The sequence below is a fragment of the Polistes fuscatus genome, unplaced genomic scaffold (assembly GCF_010416935.1).
Source record: "Polistes fuscatus isolate 324 unplaced genomic scaffold, CU_Pfus_HIC Scaffold1, whole genome shotgun sequence".
NCBI lineage: Eukaryota > Metazoa > Arthropoda > Insecta > Hymenoptera > Vespidae > Polistes > Polistes fuscatus.
In genome coordinates this window covers 16,958,230-16,978,157 of record NW_025112997.1, presented here as the reverse complement: position 1 = coordinate 16,978,157, position 19,928 = coordinate 16,958,230, and the positions used below count along the sequence as shown (strand labels likewise).

At 32.0% G+C, this 19,928-nt stretch overlaps 1 protein-coding gene across 1 annotated transcript in view; it reads right to left on the bottom strand.

The window, feature by feature from the left end:
• LOC122517740 (calponin homology domain-containing protein DDB_G0272472) overlaps positions 1-19,928 on the bottom strand; it is a 42,846-nt gene extending 22,918 nt beyond the window's left edge. The window contains 6 exon segments of the mRNA XM_043636284.1: positions 18-912; positions 1,388-1,493; positions 1,600-1,716; positions 1,719-1,806; positions 19,407-19,532; positions 19,746-19,928. Of these exon segments, the coding sequence (XP_043492219.1) occupies positions 18-912; positions 1,388-1,493; positions 1,600-1,716; positions 1,719-1,806; positions 19,407-19,415 (1,215 nt within the window). The 5' untranslated portion in view covers positions 19,416-19,532; positions 19,746-19,928.

Genomic DNA, 19,928 nt, shown 5'->3' with positions numbered 1-19,928 from the left:
TGAAAAGAAAGGCTTACCCGTGGACTCATTTGTACGAAATCTAAAAAGACGTGTGTGACTTCTGGTTTAACAGGAGACGGTTGGCTTCTTTGTGAAACTTCGGTATCAACAGTATCCGGTGTGTTATCCTCGTTTTCGTCTAAAGCCTCTCCAGGAACGTGGCGTTCATCTTGCTTTTTATCAAGATCTGAGTAAATACCACTGGAGTCCATTTCCTCGCCAGTGAAACTGGGACATCGTCGCCCTCCAGGAGCACAAAATAAAGTCCCATCAATCACCTGCGCTTTTCTATCACCACGTACAATTTCTTCGTGAGCATCGGCATCACTTTCGGTAAAGAAATCCGAATCGGTCATAGGATCTTGTCTACAAGGAGCGGGTAAATTTGGTGGTGGGGCAACCGAAGGTGGATCAGCCCCACGACTAGCTGGCCTTGAGTTTTCACCGTCGCCCTGGTAACCTGCTTCTAAACTTGTGATGCTAGTCACCGAAGTAACGAAGCTTACCGGGACTACGGATCCTCTCACAGGTTCAGCGGGTTTTGGATCCAAAGGAAGTTCCTCTGGTGAAGGTGTACGCTCGCTTGAACCTTCTTCCGTTGGTTCAGCGTCAACTGATGGTCTTGAGGCTGAAGCTCGAGTCAGAGCTAATCTTGAACCTCCGGAACCAGTTAGATTCTCGCAGGATGGTGTCCTGGAGCATTCCAGCGCGACCGTAAAGTCGGTCATCTGGTCAGGCGTCAATATACCAAGACTCTCGTCGTGCTCGAAAGAGTTTTGTTTATTAAGCATCAAATAGTGCGATGGTGTACCGGATGTGTTATCTTTATAGGAACCCAAGTTGATATCTCTGAGACAGCTGTCGCTTACGTCCTCGATCCTGTTGTTCAACGTGCCAGTGGTTTCGAGCAAGCTGTGTCAGAATAAAAACGTGTTATACTTCAAAGATAATCATAAAACTAATATAAGAGCCTATAATTTTATTTATTTGTAATACAACTTTTTTCATTTTCGTTCATTTTTTATCTCTTCGGTCACTCAACGAAAATAATATAGGCGTTAATAAAGCAGCCAATTATAAATAGGAAAAGAAAATCATTCGAAATTCAACTTTAAGAATGAATATGCACATTTATTGTAAATATATAAAGTAGCTGTGGTCGTAATAAAAACAACGACAATTCTCGTAAAACACGTTAATTAACGTAAAATAATTCCCATCTCCAATAAAATTAAATCTTTTTAGGTATGCACCAGAAAAAAACCAAACCGTAAGATAATATATCTTGAAAAAATGTTATGAAAATTCAACTTATTTTTCTGCGTCAATAAAAAAACATAGTATGACAAGCTTTTTGAGAAAACTAATTGATGATTTTGCTTCATACCTGAAAAAGTTACTCTTTTCTTCGCTTAAATAAACCAACTTTTGCACATCATTTTCTTCGATGTCCCAGACAGGAGATATCGCGAAAATTGCATTCCCTGTGTTTCCTGAAATGAAGAAAAATGAAATTTACAAAACGATTAGTATTAATTTGAAAAGAAGCACGTATGTTCATTATTGTTACAAAAAAGTTACATAATTTCGTGCAATTACCTGAAGATAACGGTGTTGACGTAGCCCGGGTAGAACACTTTGAATTAGGTGTTGAAATATCGTCTTCCGCATTCACCGATTGCAAACAACTAAGGACAAGAGATCGACGACGACCAGTACCAATTTTGTTCCTCCTAAAACCCTTCCTTTGGGGAAAAACGATGGCCGAGCCGCTCGTGGCAGCGGTATGCGGCTTTCTCCTACATTCTGCAACCAGACAATCGTTTATGTCAACATACATGCAATTTCACGGGGTTTTCCTAAGCGTTTATCGCAAATAATTACTTGATCGATATTTTTGATCGAAAAGGTCATCTACAAAACGGTAGATAAATAAAATTTCTTACAGATTAACGATCGTATAATTTGTTTCTTGTATTTTATAATTAAATACTATCTCTTATTAATATGAGGTGTCATGATTGAAAATTAATCATCAAACTTATGTAAATTCTTTTTATTTTAATATGTAGTACCTTTAATTATTGTGATTGTTAGTACGTTAGATTTTTATTTGAATACTTTATATTTGTTTAATTAAAATGATTTAATTGAATATTTTTTAAGAGCATGCGTGGACATATAAAAAAGTCACTTGAGAATAATCAAATTATTAGTGAAACGAAATAGAATAATCGACCTATTTCCTGAATGATATGAAAATAAATTGCGCTATTGAAACAGTGGTCAATACACCTTTTTCACTAGATGACATCATATCATTTCCCACAGGTAACGAACCTTTGAGACCCTTGAAAATCTTTAATATTTGCTATGTTTTTCAAGGGCAATCGTAACAGTTTGACCCGAGGATCATCAGCGTGCAGAGTCCGTTGCCCTTGGCCCATCTCCAAATAAAACCCTCGGTGCCGAGGTGAATCAGAAGTGTCTCCAACACTTGGTTAATTTAATTTTAGTTCTCGTCAACGACATTTCCCACCCCGCCTTCCTCGAAACATTACTTTTGCCTGTACTACTTCTTTCCATCTTCCCGAATTTGCTTTCTTTCTTTCTTTCTTTCTTTCTTTCTTTCCTACGTAAGAATGAGCATAACTCGTTTCCTCCCTATCCTCCATAGTTTGTCGTTCACGCTTAAAACAATCATAATTAACATTGTCGAGACGAAGAGATATTCAAAAGTTTTCCAAACAATGTATAAGTTCATCATCCGAAGTATGTAACATAACCTATAAATTTCCTAATATTCCTCTAACCAATAACGAAACAGCTCTAAACTATCCCCCAAAGTTTTCACTATGGATAAACTTAAACCACCAATATGAATCAAGAAGTTTGCTTGGATTAAACTGATACGCGCTATTTGATTCAACTTATCGTAATTATTATGTAGAGAAAGAGAAAAAGATAAAGAAAGAATTTTATGAACCAGTCGTCCAGGATCGACTTAAATAGATAACATGATTAATCGACATAGTAGGTACCTGAGGATAAATTGCTCACATCGCGACTTGTTCGATCATGGCGTAGCATCTTCGTAATGCAACTGGATACACAAGAAGAAGAAGAAAAGAGAGAGAAAGATAGGATTAGAATAGAAAGATAGAAAGAGAAGATATGTTAAAGCAGTACTAATAATAGTGTTACTGATGCTCTGCCTGAAGCGAAGAAAACTGGGTATATACGAAGAGTTGAAGGAGAGTTGGAGGAGAGTGCGTTCACCGACGACGACCCTGTTGGACGACGTTAGAGCTGAGAACTGGGTTAGCTGACATAGCTACGTTTCAATTCGAAAATCCCCTTTAACACTTGAATTTCGTTCACTTTAGTAATATTATTTTTACTTAAACACATTTTCGCGATGCAAATATTTTGTCCAATAATAGTGTTGTCCCTAACACCGTCCGCCATTTTGGTACCCCTTTTCTCTCATTGAATAGAAGATTTCCTTACAAAGATGACGATGTGAAAAAGTAGGTACTTGAAAAATTCTCATAAAAATAGAACATACTCATTATGAACATTCATAATTCATTGTCAGTTGAACTCGATAATAACAGGGTTCTGTTAAGTTCTTCCTTGCCAATGCTTCCAACGGCTTCAGGTTGTTCGCTTGCAACGTACTTACGATGTATTACGTAATAGCTTTTTTCGTCACGGCAGGCAGCATCAATGAATGCTACGTTAATTAGGAAACTAAACAGACTTTGGGTGTGCCATTATTATAACTATCATATGTTTCCTCAACCAAAATTCGTCAGACTGTCCTTCACAAAAGAAAAGATCATTGCATTTAAGACATTTAATATTGTTTAAGTGTGGCTTACTTTTGGTTATTATTTAAATGCATTTATGGCATCGTAAGAAAGATATTCTCGACGATGATTGTCTAACTTCTTGGACGTTCTCGCCAATGGATCTACGACACACCGTGGAGTAACTCGAATTACATAGTTTTTCTTCTTGCTCACGTACTCGCGCAAGCGAGTTACGCCAAGCAATTAAATATACCGTGTGACGTATACCTAGTCGCAGTTCCGCATATGACCTTGAGAACTTTCCCATCGTGTTAACATTACAATTCCTCCATAAATTATTACTTATTATTATTATTATACTACTCCGAAATGTTTATCGCGTAAGCGTGAATAACCTTTCGTTTAATGACAATATCAATCGATCGATCTAGTCAAATGTCACGGCCACCAAAATTGTGATTGAATAGATGTATCAATTTTTTTTCAATGATTTTATATCATCTTCTTTTTCCACGTTGCGATCATCTTTGTCGTCGTCGTATAGAGCAGTGGTGCACAAATTATTTTCCTATATGATCCCCCATTTCGTATTAAATTTGATCTCTAATCCTGGATAGACACACAGTAGACGTTTTATTTTTATAAACAATATTATATCATTTCACACACACACTATATATTTTACTGGTACCTGATACTTGTTCAAGAATAATCTTATATTTCGATCGTAAAAAAAATGTCTATAAATTTGGCAACCCCCTAGGGATCGCGACTCCCGGTTTGCGCACCACTGTTCCTAGAGGAAAGAAAACGTGAACGGAATAAAGAGGCGTCGAGTAAAGGCCAGGCCAAGCGTGTAAGTTTATTCCATTAGACCTCAATTCGTACCAATTCGAGCCGCCCACCCAGCCGTCGTGTCTTCTTCCTAAGAGACAATAAGACCACGATGTTAACCCCTTTGCATTGCTCTTCTCCTTTGTCGGTCCACATTTGAATAATTCCTTCTTGATACTAGCCATTTTTCTTTTCTTTTTTTATCAACTGCATTCTATGAGAAAAGTGAATTCATATTTGCTAAAAATAACAAATCAACCCCCTCTTTATTCCCCTACCTCACATTCGACAAAATTACTATTATGAATAGATACTATATTAAATCAATAAATTAATAATTTAATAATAATTAATTAAATTAATAATAATAATTTAAGTAAGAATTTTGTTTCAACGTTTGCAAGCTTTTGTTCGAGAAGAAATGAAATTGTATTCTTTGTCGTTAGATACAAGCTCGTATAAAATAGGCTTCGCGTATGTGACTATTATTTTTATTCCAAGAAATGACTAACAACTTTTTTTATTATTCTAAACCGGTCACTTTTTCCAACAATGAATTAATAAATAATTATCTAACGTTTCGATTGACCGCTTTCGAGATCGATCTTATCGATTATTTATGTTGCGCATTAGATAAATTCACGATGTAACGGAATCTCGGTCGATCAATGAATTCAACAAAGGAAAACAAAACATCGCGAATATTCCATTAGTTTCTGGATTAGGCTACTTCTTGATAATTTCGGCCTTGTTTAGTGGCGTAGTAAAAAAATTGCATGCATTGTCACCTCGGTTGACCTTACGTCGACTAACAATCGATCTAATTACAATATTCATACTCGATGCTTGACTTATCCTTTCAAACCTGTCTAAACGTCTTCGAAGTTAATAGAAGTTTTAATTAAAAACCTTGACCAAAGTACGAAATACCTGGACTCGTTGTAAAGAAAAATACAAAAGTTTTTTAAACGATAAGGATCACAAAAAAGGTGAAATGAATCGAATGTCTTTTAGTTTTTTCGTCAAGCGTTTACATTGCATCGTAAATATTTCGAAAGACAAAAATAAACGATAACAACGTAGATAGGTATAATGTCGTCGAAAGAGAATTATTTTGCTGATATTATTTTTAACATTTCTGCTGAGTTTATATTCTTTCTGTTTGATATGTTATTTTTTGTAATTTTAAATATTGTCATTTTAAAATCACTTATTAATATTCTTGCTTTTCGAGTAACCTTATCTTTTTATATAAATTTCAAGTTAATTTATTCAAATCAATATAACGAAATTAATTATGCTTATTTAAATATATATATTTATTAGACGTAAAGATTGAAAAAAATGTATTCTTCTAAATATCATCAAATTTCAAAGATAATTCTATTGGATTTTGATTATAATACACACTTAGATATTCTTTAATGTTAAATGAATTGTCTGACAATATCTATTAAACTTCTTGTAGTGTCGATAACACAAGATTTCCTAATAATTGTGACTAAAAATCAAACGAAATGTAAATTCTTGAAAAGCGATATGAAGTTAAGAAATAATTGAGTATCTTTTAAGTTTTACGTCGTAAATATCTAAAAAGGAAAAGGCCAAAGAGGACAAAAATATTATAAAAACCTATACGCATTGTCGATTAGTAAAAAAATAACGCTTTTTAATTTCTTGTAATTTTTATATATATTAACAAGTCATATGTTTATTGCTTTGAACCAATACTACTATACTACTATTATAGAATCATTATACTTTTTTTATTATTTACTATTTTCTTTTTACTTTTATCTACTTACTGTACGTTACTACTAATATAATGATAAGTTTAATAATAATTAGATAATTTTAATTTCCGTTTTGTTTTATCTATACATTACATTGTACTACACTGTAATTAATGGCCTTTAGGAAGCCTAGACTCTAGGGTCAATAAAATATTATTAAATAAATAAATAAATAATAAATTTCAGTTGCTGATGAAGTCCCAATAAAGGGACGAAACGTCTAACTAATTCAAAAATAACGTTCAAGAAGAATTTCTAACCCGTCCAAATTTCATGTTATACCTATTTTAATATTTGAATTTCTGGACAAGATAAAAAATCAATTAAATTGTCGATTAGGTTTGATTTTTATCGGAGTGCACTAAATGATATTATTTCAAAAAGGATTGCGATGAGAATTAGAGATTTAAATACGTAGAACTATTCAGACAGAAAACGCAAACGAAATCTAAATTCTTGAAAAGCGATATGAAGTTAAGAAGATAATTGAGTATCTTTTAAGTTTTACGTCGTAAATATCTAAAAAGGAAGAAGCCAAAGAGGACAAAAATATTATAAAATCCTATACATATTGTCGATTAGTAAAAAAATGACGCCTTTTAATTTCTTGTAATTTTTATACATATTAACAAGTCATAATAAATTTCAGTTGCTGATGAAGTTCCAATAAAGGGACGAAACGTCCAACTAATTCAAAAATAACGTTCAAGAAGAATTTCTAACCCGTTCAAATTTCCCGTTATACCTATTTTAATATTTGAATTTCTGGACAAGATAAAAAATCAATTAAATTGTCGATTAGGTTTGATTTTTATCGAAGTGCACTAAATGATATTATTTCAAAAAGGATTGCGATGAGAATAAGAAATTTAAATACGTAGAACTATTCAGACGGAAAACGCAAACGAAATCTAAATTCTTGAAAGGCGATATGAAGTTAAGAAATAATTGAGTATCTTTTAAGTTTTACGTCGTAAATATCTAAAAAGGAAAAGGCCAAAGAGGACAAAAATATTATAAAAACCTATACATATTGTCAATTAGTAAAAAAATAACGCCTTTTAATTTCTTGTAATTTTTATACATATTAACAAATCATAATAAATTTCAGTTGCTGATGAAGTCCCAATAAAGGGACGAAACGTCCAACTAATTCAAAAATAACGTTTAAGAAGAATTTCTAACCCGTCCAAATTTCCCCGTCCAATATTAAAATAGGTATTTTAATATTTGAATTTCTGGACAAGATAAAAAATCAATTAAATTGTCGATTAGGTTTGATTTTTATCGGAGTGCACTAAATGATATTATTTCAAAAAGGATTGCGATGAGAATAAGAGATTTAAATACGTAGAACTATTCAGACAGAAAACGCAAACGAAATCTATTATCGTGTTTCACGGGAGTCGTGCCTAGATCGACGAGAGAGTGCGAAATTTTAGGTCGACCGAGTAGCGGCTTTAGAGAGATACCGCGTTGTATGTATTTATGTATGTATGTCGACGCCACGAAAAAGAGAAAAACGAGAGAGAGAGAAAGAGAGAGAGAGAAAACGTTTCCTATCTTTCTTGATCCAACGCACGTAACACATGCTTTAAGATCATCACAAGTCGCATAACTTCAACTTGTCGTAATTTCAATGGAATTGATTACCACACCTGTACACCATATACCTGGACTGTCATCTCATACCGTATAAATTATATCAATTCGATGATATTAATCCTCTATGACCTAATTTTCATTCAAATATGAAGTAATTATATAATGCGAAATTTATAATACAGTTTATACTGATATAAGTAATTACACCATATTAAATATATAAATTATACTTTAGATACGTTAATATAAGATAAGTATTAATAGTTAGATGAATAAATGAAATAACATGCATGAATAGATGATTTCAAAGTTACGTAAGGTTACGATATGTTAAAGTAAGAATCAAATATTTCTTTATTTCTTACTTTTGATGTCATTTACCGTACTATTCTTATCGATCATCTTCTATCAACTTTAAACCATCGATAAATAGCCAAGCCCGAAGGCATATCCTGTGCTAAAGTATGTTGTGAAAGCCGTTAATTATGCAACGTTTCTCAAGGAAGAATAAAAAATGCACAAGTTCGAAAAGTAACTTGTATATACGCTCTATTTATGGCCTTTCGTTTATCCGTTAGCTTTCTATTAGATTTTTTTTTCCTCTTCTCCGTTCATCTCCGTTTTCTTTTTATAATTTTTATTTTTCACGGTGGTGACACAGGAGTGCATTGTCATCGTAATACGCATAGATCGGTTATAGAAACGATGTTGTAATTGCATTCATGTGTTAATAACGTTATGTAAACTCAATATTAACGACTAAACGGTCTGAAAAAGTTTCTATTCTTTTTCGAGTATCGGTCAAGAGTTGTAAGTGTCACGTTTGCGAGAAGCACGAACGGTAACAACGCAAAATGAATATTTCATCGCGACGATAGTCCGTTATTATTACTAAAAACACGTCTCTTCTATAGGTTCTTGAAAAAAAAAATGACACGATATAAGAGATACTCGAAACGTTCGTAATATGAAAACGTTGCGATTTCTAAAATCAAACCGAAGCGAAACGAAACGAAACGAAACGAAACAAAGTAAAGTAAAGTAAAGTAAAGTCGTTCCGTGAGGTTCGATGATCGATGCGTTTCTTTACGCAAGAAGTAATATCAATTGAAAAAGAAATTATAATAGAAAATTAGATTAGAAATGCGTACGCACACCATCTTGTTTTTTATTTTCTACGCATGTATCTTCTAACTTATTCTTTAATCCTAAATGTATGAAGTAACGTGTAGTATAGTAGAAATGAGAAAAAAATTCTTGGTCATGCTTCATATCACGTGACATTGACACGTGCAACACACGTTACTCCTTCATTTTCTTAGGTAATTCATTTTCAAGTACACAACTTATCAAAATAAGATGTAACATTCTTAGATGATGTATGGAATTATCTATAAATTCTTCTATATATATAAAAGAAATATATTTACACACACTCTTCGACAAAGTGTTATTCTTATCTTTTCATCGTTTTTCAACTTGCTAATTTATTTTTACATACTAATGATTTATTCTTTCCGTAATATTAATTCTTGTTTCTGCGTTATTGAAAAAGCTTCGTTTATATTCCAGGGTTACACACTTGTCGCATTGGCGCGTAATATTTATCGATTAAAAATGTCACTCGAACATATTATTATGATTGCACTTCCTGACACCGATCGAGAAAAATTCTAAATTCCATCTTCTCTTATCTCCTATCCAAAGAAAACAAGAAAAATAGATCGAAACATTCGTCGCAATCGTCTTTAACGATAATAAAACTTTTTTCCCTATGATAATTTATCTACACCGATATAAAATAAAAATCAATTATTTGCACAAACTAGAAATGATTCTAGCAAACGACACGATCGATCACACTTGCGTAACGAACATAATCGATAAACGAAACACACGAGGACAAGCATATTACGACGAGAAAATTCGATGAATTAATAACACTTAGGTTATTCGTTACTGAAAACAAATATATGTAAAACATGCACAATCGATTACGACTGAATTTTAATTAAAAACATATTGATTCGGTTGAAAAAAAAAGCAAACAAAAATAATGAAAAACACTTCCTTAAAAATGTACTTCGAACCTAATCTATTGAAAGACTCTTCTTTTTATATGTCGTAGATATTAGATACCATAAATGAAAAAAAATATTTTCTAAACGAATAATAAACCTTTACACATCATCTTTGAATAACAAAAATATCCATTTTTCCTGTGGTTGTCCTTTAAATTTGAATCACCTTAGCGATTTGGATTTCCTTCATGCAAATAATGTCCTTAATGTCCTTAACCAGTAATAGGTGCAGTAAGGAAGGAAACATAAATCATGATAGGACCTACCACATCGTATTGTCCTGCACGGTAGATTCATTCGAGCCAATAGGAAGATATTCACTTGTATCCAATTATTTCATTATTCTTATCAAAACTTTCCTTCTTCACTGTTGTCTTCGAATTTAAAACTTGTAGTCAAAAAATGAGATATTAAGAAAGAAAGAGTTCAATTGCTTTTTAAAATATACAAACAGACAGAAAGACAGACAGAGAGGAAGAAAGATTAATAGAGAAAGATTAAGAAGGACAGAAAGAAATAAAGAAAGGAAGAAAGAAAAGATAAAGATAGATAGACGAATCGATAAGAGAACGATAGTGAGCAAAGTTCGTACGACAATGAAACGGATTCGCTCGGTGATCTCTGGCTTCTCCTCCACCTATGCCACCACTACGTCCATCCATCCACTATAACACTTTACTATACTCAACTATACACGTCCATCCATCCACTACAACACTTTACTATACTCAACTATACACGTACATCTATCCACTATAACACTTTACTGTACTCAACTATACATATACACGTACACACACTAATGATACATCATCTACGTAAACGGGAATGCTCGTTGCGTACGATACAAGGGAGAATAACGAGAGATTCGTGTACGCACGTATTCTCTATCTTTTTCCATTTCCAGTCCGTCCTGACACTACTCTCCTCGACGGCACCAACGTTATTACTATTCTCCTGAAACGCGCCGTTTCTGCATTCACCGGCCCGTGAATCCGTATGCGAGTCGACGCATATGTTGTGTGTATGTATGTATGAATGTATATACGTGTAAAACACACTCTCTTACAAACTCGAGGCTCTGCTACGCTAAGCGTCATCGTCGCATGAGGAAAGTTCTCTCTCTCTTTCTCTCTCTCTCTTTCTTTCTCTTACTCTCTGTTTTTTTTCTTTCTTTTCTTTCTATCTTTCTTCCTTTCTGTTTGCCTTTGAGATAGGCTACGGCCATGAAAACACCTCTCTTTAATCTTCAAACGATAGGATTTTACGCCTTCGAAACGTTCTTTACACTTATCGAAATAATTTGTATAAAACAAAGAAGAATTTAGTTGATTTACTCTTATACGAGGTATATTCGTGCATTGAAATGCATTGATTTTTGACGTACGGTATATGTGTGTATATGTATCCTTCTCTGGTACGTGAAACAGAATGCGAATCGTAATATGTTTCCGCAAGGACGACGAGGTGCATTGTCCATTATCGATCGTGTCAGGGCTCGAAGATATTCTCGAGGTGAGCAATAGAAGCAACCACCAATGTCAGAATACGGTAAGATGATATATATCATGATATATCCAATAGAAAATCTTATTATTTCATAATTTATCGCATATGTAGAACAAACTGATAAATATATGGAATTGCATTGTAATTAAAGAAATATTAATCTTTCATTTTATTTTTGTTCATTCGATTTCGAAATATTGTCTTTTATATCGTATACAATATATCGTAAAATATAATAAAATTCTCTAAAAAGAAATACTATTATTTATTATATCGATTTCAAAATAATTTTATATCGTTTATAACAAGGCTACAAAATATTAAATGTTAAATGTCAAGTTTTAATAAAAAAAAACAACACGAAACTTTATAGTATTTGTTATCGATTTCGAAATATTGTTTTTTATACTGTATACACTATATCGTAAAATATAATAAAATTCTCAAAGAAAACAAAAAAATACTATTTTTTATTATATTGATTTCAAAATAATTTTAATGTTAATTTTAATATTAAATGTTAAATGTCAAGTTTTAATAAAAAAAAAAAAAAAACAACACGAAACTTTATAGTATTTGTTATTTTAATAAGTAAAATACATAATTTTTCTCGTCCAAGAGCCATCATCGGGTCAACGTAATAATTTTGTTCGCGAAAACGTTAACGCGCTCACTTCCGTTAAATCTCGAATCTCTCTCGAGAGAAATTCCAACCTAATAATAATCCACGTGCTCCAACATATTACCCAAACTAATTCCTCCCATCCTGATTATTCGAATTCTCCTAATTGGTCAGCTAGTTGGGTACCATGATTGAATGCGGACGAGCTCGTACCGCGCGCTTAGAGAGTATAATCGATCACTAAACAAGAACGGTGGCTCGAAACATAATGCGAACAAGAGCAATTCAATTACCTACCAACTAATGCACAATTAACAACATTAATTCGTTATTATTCCAATGCGAAAGACTCCTTTTTTTTTCTTGGTTTATTGAATTTTACGATAACGGGGACATTATTCGCACGAAATAAATCAGATTACAAAGGTGATTGTGATTTAAATGACGACCCGAAAAAATACATTCAAAATTTCTATCGCTCGAAGAAAAAGTGTGAAAATGTTTTTTGCTTCATTTTTGAATAATTTAAATACGAGAAATTATTTTCTATATGTTATCGTATTTACTACCTGAAAAATTATGAAGAGAATCCTTTTACGTCCTTTCTCGTACAACTTTTGGTACAATCATTAGAAAATTAAATGCGTTGGAACGATCACGAAAGATCGACAAATTTACAAGCGAATAGGATAACTCTTTAAATTGATAATACGTTGAAAGTAGTATCGAAACTTCGAGTATACTGTTTTTGTCGTCGATCGTTGCTATACCACGATACGATAAGACCGAACAACAACACACGTTTGACGTATAAAGTCACGTATGTATATACTAAACATGTATCATAGGTCATACGACTATATTCTTGTAAAATAATGTATAATACTTATATTTCTTATCACTTAAGAAGATAGTTGCATCATATCCGAACACGACCACAGCAATAAACTAAATAGCAATATCAAACTATTACAATAAATAAACAATCGAATGGTATGCGGATGCACTTGAATTTATAACCTCGATTATTTTCTAAGCTATTGATAATAACCTGAATTTAAATAGATAGCTTAATGACATAGCTTAAATAGAAACGTTTAAATGCATGCGATTTGAAAAAAAATTACAAAACGTATGAATTTTTTAACAATATGCAACCATGTTGCATTCTCTGCACTCAATTTTGATCTCATTTGCGAGTTCTCTCTCTCTGGGTTACTTGTATAATATATTTGATTCTTCTCATAATATATTCTTTTAAAATTTCTCGAAGAATTGTGTTTCGTTCGAGAAATACTTGACAATAACACTTCAAAGTATACATTGTTTAAATTATTATCGATCTATTTTCTATTCTTTTTCTTTTCGTCTAAAATGCGATAAAATTTTCTGAGGCGCTAAAAATCCACTGTTATCTCGTAAAGATAATAAACACTTCTTATCATATACTATACATACATTTAAATTATTCTTACACTAACGTTATCATTTCTCGATCGATTTTTATTGGTTTATAGTGTTTCTCGATTTAGGTATTAACCAAAATTTATTAATTAAATTAATTGTTATTAAACAAGGAATTCCATGTTATTTCAATTTAGTTTAACGGATAAAATCATTAAACAAGATTCTCCGATATGTTGTCACTGATCATCGTATAAAAGAAGAATTAATAGAAGAAATCTATCTAGTGATATATATCTGGTACCTTTTTTCTTTATTAATCGTCAACGTCGTGGAACAAGACAGTTATTTTAATATAATTATCACAGCGACACGGTGATTATAATGAAATCACATTAACGCGATAGCATGAGCTAAATGTAATTTCACGAAGGCAAGTATAACGCTCGAGATTAAATAAGCCATGCAATTTTAAGCCGTATTACGAAGGTTACTCGAGTTTCTTCGTAAATAATGTTAAAGGGTCCTTTTGGTCATAAATTTTAAACAAGTCAATTATTTTTTTATACATATATATATAATACATACTTTTTAGAATATAATACAAAAATCCTAATTGGAAATTTTTATTATTTTCAAATTGGAATGGCGCCATATTTGAAAACGCTACCATAACCTTTAAATGCGTTTCATTCAAAACATAAATGTTTCAAGCTTAAAAAAGTTAATAATAAAACTACAAAAACGATTATGCTGAAATTTCTACACGTTTCATATACAACATTAGCTCATAAGTAGATTCAACTTATAGTAATATTATAACTATATAATTAATTATTAATTATAAAAAAAAAGAAGATAGCAAATTTCCGTACATCAATTTTGAGCGCGAACCATTTTATGTCAATTTGTACTATTATTTTTTTATGCAAATCCACTTAGTAGCGGCAATCATACATGGCAAGAATTTTCTCGAATTTTTCGTTTTAAATCGATAAAAATATACAAGAAATTATCTACGCCAGTTACTGGGAGTTTTCCAGAGGCGTCGTATTGGAAGCAGCTATTTTTGTTCGATAAAATCGTCTTTTTCTTTTTATAAAATTATTTTTTATTAATTAAAAGTGTAATTATTATTACACACAAACAAAATTTCAACATCACGTTTATATCGAACAAAAGAAATTTAGAAAAATATTCTTATTAAGTGTGCAGCTTGATTAAAACGACACCTTAATAAACAAACAAACAAAAATGGAGAAAAGAAAAATCTTCTTACGATCTTCTTAAACTTATGTCATGATGAAAAATGTAAGAATCGTTGGTCTCTCTTAATAAAGTATCTACTTGTCACCGGAACTCCAGGAAAAGATCGTAAATGTCGTTCGCGAGTATCGGTCCTCTCGTTCCTTAGATACCGAACTTTTTCATTTATTTTATCGCTTCATCGCTTTACTATGACCAACCCCATATCCACGTCACCAGCCGTGAATTTTATTAGCACAACCGCATTTCGAACAGTATTCTCGTTTCCGTTCGCTTATCCTACAGTCCTTCTTGAATGATTTTTAACCCATTACAACCAAATCACGAAAAATATTTCACGTTATATTCCATGTTATACATATTTATTAAAAATTAGAATTATCCAATATAATCGATCAAAGTAATTCGTATTTTTGAATACTAAACTTAATATTTGTAAATTATTTACCCAAATCATCTAAATTTATATTTATATCTATCGAAATTATATAAGATACAACGAATAAAATATATAATATATAATATGTAATATAAAACTATTAAAAATTATATACATTATCATCTCTTTTTCTGTTTCTTTATGAAAAAAAACGATTCTTCATGAAAAATCCAGCAAAATCAGGACGTTTAACTGTTTCAACGTGTCCTCAAAAGCACCTAACTAATTCAAACACAATTATATTCTCGTTCACGGATAGTTTAACTGCGGCCATTATACGAAGGTCAGCTCTTTTTTTTTTTTTGGTTCTATTGTGATCTGACACACCTATCGATTTTAGGATCGAATTCGTTTCATTTTGCGGCTACCAGTTGACGATACATCATGCCTGGTCCTCTTATATCCGTTCCCCCGATGTGTAAAAATCCTACGAGAAGACCTTGAGTTACCTCTCCCTATTAGCTTCAACATATACATGTATATATATAGATATATACATTGTATGTACCTACGAACAACATCGTATAGCCACGGATCGGTAACTTCGTGTCGAGTAAATACATGCAATGTTTTCTCGTGGGTTTCTCTTTTTACCCGAGAGACTTACCTCTGAAAATGTCTCTTTTCATTTATTTTTCGTTATTAATGCAATTTTTTTACTCAATTTTAAATATACAGTATACTCCCGTATAACGCAAGTTATACGCGCTATATAATCAAATGTAGAAATTCTTCGAATATCAAAATTAACTGTGTTTAAATTGAGCATTACATTGTTGTCTTCATCATTACAAATTTCTTTTATATCCTAATTGTTTGTTTCTTTTTAAATTTTGATCACTTTGTTATCAAGAAAAGTTCACGTTCAAAATAAGAATTATACTTAATATTTATATCAAATACACATGTGTTCCAGTGGACTAATTAGTAAATGATCTCATGAAAAATAAAATTTCCAAAAATTATGTTATACGAGGAAAATCTTCATACTACACGATTTCCTACAACTTAAATTCATAGAACGCGTAATGTATTAATCATGTTATACAAGAGTCTACTGCATATATATGTAAGTTTCTTTACAAAACGATCGATCGAATGACCCTTGAAAGCTCCTTCTTCCTTTTTTTTTTTTGACCGATCGATTTACCTCGATAACGAATGTTCGTTAAAATCGATTATGATGTTCGAATATAACGAGAGGAATCAGATTATATTTCCGAGAAAAATTTGTTTGACAAAAAAAAATGAGAGCTTTTCTTTTCCTTACAATTTTATTTTTCGTATTTACAAAATAATTCATAGTTAGTGATATTTGGAGCCAATAAAAAGGACAGGTGAGAAATTTTAGATCAAATGTATTACGCTTCTATTATTCCACCTGATAATATAATAATAATAAAACCGTATAATGGATTTTTCATCGATCCTGAAAAGAATAAAGCCATAGACATTCTTATAACCAACTGTAAAAACTTATCCGGAAACGTTCGATCGCAAATGTCGGACACGTAGGGTGCACTCTTCGTTATTGATTTCGTGTCGTGTACATTGAAAACTTCAAACGCCGACGCTTGTCGTCGTTTTGAAAGATAAAGAATGAAAAAGAAATATCCATATGATTAATATGTTTTCGTTAAATATTTACAATTGACCCTATATACTTCTCTTACAATTAGAATTTATATTTTCTTCTGCATAAATAACGATAAGCGTTGTAAATATTTGATTTATCCATCAGTCTATGGTATCAAAATTAAAATTCTATTGTATTAATAATATAATCACGAAGAAACAAACAATATTGTTTCATTAATATCGAGTATCCAAAAAAATTGTCATCGATTTGAGAATGATCAGACAAAGATTTGTTCGGAACAAAAAATTTATAAGATAAGGTGTAAAAAATGTATTTAACATTGATTATTATAAAATTAAAAAACAACAACCAACAAAATCGGAGAGAGATGACGGAGAAATATTTTAACCAATAAATATTGAAATAAATAAGAAAAAGATAAATAAAACGAAAGTACGAATAAAAAATTGCGAATGATCGTTGTTTGTGTAACAAAATAGTTGCGGTCCTCGGCTTTTTGAACGTACATCGAAGACCGACTACGTGTTGACTGTACAAAGTATATATACAACATGCTTATCGATCACAAAAAGTATATACGTGGTTACACGTATATGCAGAATATTTCGTGCATCCTCCTCATATAATATATATATACATATTAACATACATACATACATATAATTTATACATATGGACAACATACGCGACGAAGCAGCTTAGGCGCGTCAAAATAAACGCTTAAGATCATTAAATCTTAATAGAAAAGTGGAAACACGTGATCAAAATATTATATCAGATAGAATCGTTAATCCCTCAAACAGAAATTTACTCTCGATTGTATATTTAAAAGATAATAACAATAACATCCTCAAAAGCATTCGACGATTTCTATTCAAAATTAATAATAATAACTATTATTCAAGTTAAAATTATTTAAATCATTCTTTCTTAGTTCATAATTCAATAATTAATACCGTAAAAATATATTGACAAAAAAATAATCGATTTAATGAATAAATAAGAGACTACTATTGAAGTGTCATTTTCTCAGCACGAAAACAACGGTTCTGATACATTGCACGAGAGGAGAACGCTCGAAGACTCTCCAAATGCTTTTTCCCGCGTTCGAGCGTCGGCCACTTCGATGATCGTTAATAATAGAGCACTCGTTGTTTTTATCGTCGAAAGCAGACCTGCTTCTTGATACACGTTGCGGGTGAATTAGAAACCTATTACTTTCACGTGTGTCTCAAGATAAAGATAAAGAGAGAGAGAGAGAGAGAGAGAGAGAGAGAATGAAAGTAAGAAGAAGATAAAGAGACTATATTTACAAATAGATTTTAAGAGTTAGTTATTCACATTAGCTTAAATCAAGAGGTTAGGTATTTAAAAATGGAGGATGATATTCATTGTCCAATCCTTTTGCGTCTTGCTCTAACGAAGCACACCCTGTTAACCAATAGGATCTCTAAACGTTTCATAATTAATTACTTCAGATTTACTGTGATCCTTAATCTTTTATTATCCTTGAACGAAAATTTCTCTACCACATTCCGTTAGTTCCTTTCAAAATGGGTCGATCGAAGTACACCGATACAAAATACATATTCCAAGAACATTCCTAACCCTTCTATCGAACCAATGACGCCCACGCTCGAGTAGAAATCGTTAAAAAGAAATAAAGTAAAAAGCTTTTTTCTTCGATTTTTTAATTCGAGTGAAAATCAGCCAGGAGTCAAACGCCTTTTACTCGGGTTTTAATAATGCAGTTCTGCACGCCATTATCGAACAAATGCATTTACAATTCTGTCTTCGAAATTTATCACCATTAATTCGGTGGAGTAATGATTTATGATTTTGACACAATATTCATTTTTTATTTATAATAGAAAATCGGATATAGAAAGTAAACAGACATTACTTTAATAATAATTTTAAATTACTTTAATAATCGTTCTTGTCATTTGTGATTTAATTGAAATATTTTTCAAATTATAACCTATTCGATATTAGTATAAATAAAACAAATTAATACAAAGTATAAAAAAATAAATAACCTCGACGCATTATCTACAGTGACTTGATTAAAAATTAATATGAAATCTATCTTAACTTTCAAGAGAACGAGTTATTTCATCAAAGAATATAAAAACTTTCATCAAGATAAAAAGAAGTTGTTAATATTAATAGAAAGTTACAAGTTATTATACAATGCTAATGAAATATTAATCAACAGAGTATAAAAATGTATTATTTGCTTGAATTTAAAAAAAGAAAAAAAATAGAAAAAACATATAAAACTGTTAAACAGATGAACCTAATATATGCTACAAAATCAATCGGTCCTATTGAAGTCATAAAAAAAAACTCTACAAATGATAGGAGAAAATACGAAAATGATAATAAATAAAAGTTCCCCCTAAATTCATGAAAATGCTAATAAGGTTGAGACTTACCTTAGCCATCTCGTCGTCCTATTCGTAGGGGAAACTTATCAAAGAGATGCACCACCAGTCAAGCTCCAGCTTCCGGTCAGGCGTTGACTCTCTCGAGTGGGCCTCACCGAAACGGAAACTCGTGTTCTGCAAAAGGCGGATGAACGATGATTGATCCTCGAGTTCATTCCTCGTATTTAACGGATATTTCGTTAATCTAATATTATCGCGATTGCGTGGTCGCGAACAATTTGATCAAATACTTATGGAAATAAATCAAGAAATCAAATGAATAAATAAAGAAAGAGAGAGATAAAGAGAGACAGAGACAGAGAGAGAGATAGAGATAGAGTAGCTAACGGGAGAAAAACTGAGGAGCCACCCTCTAACGCTCGATCGTGGCGCGTGTGCGCCTGACTTTTCTCCGTGTGTCCTACTCGACGCTTCGATTCCAAGCAAAATTCACTTCTATTGCGACTCTGGGCTCGCGCAGCGACGCTTCACCGACGTCGGCGTCGCCGAGAACGACGCTCGTTATTGATC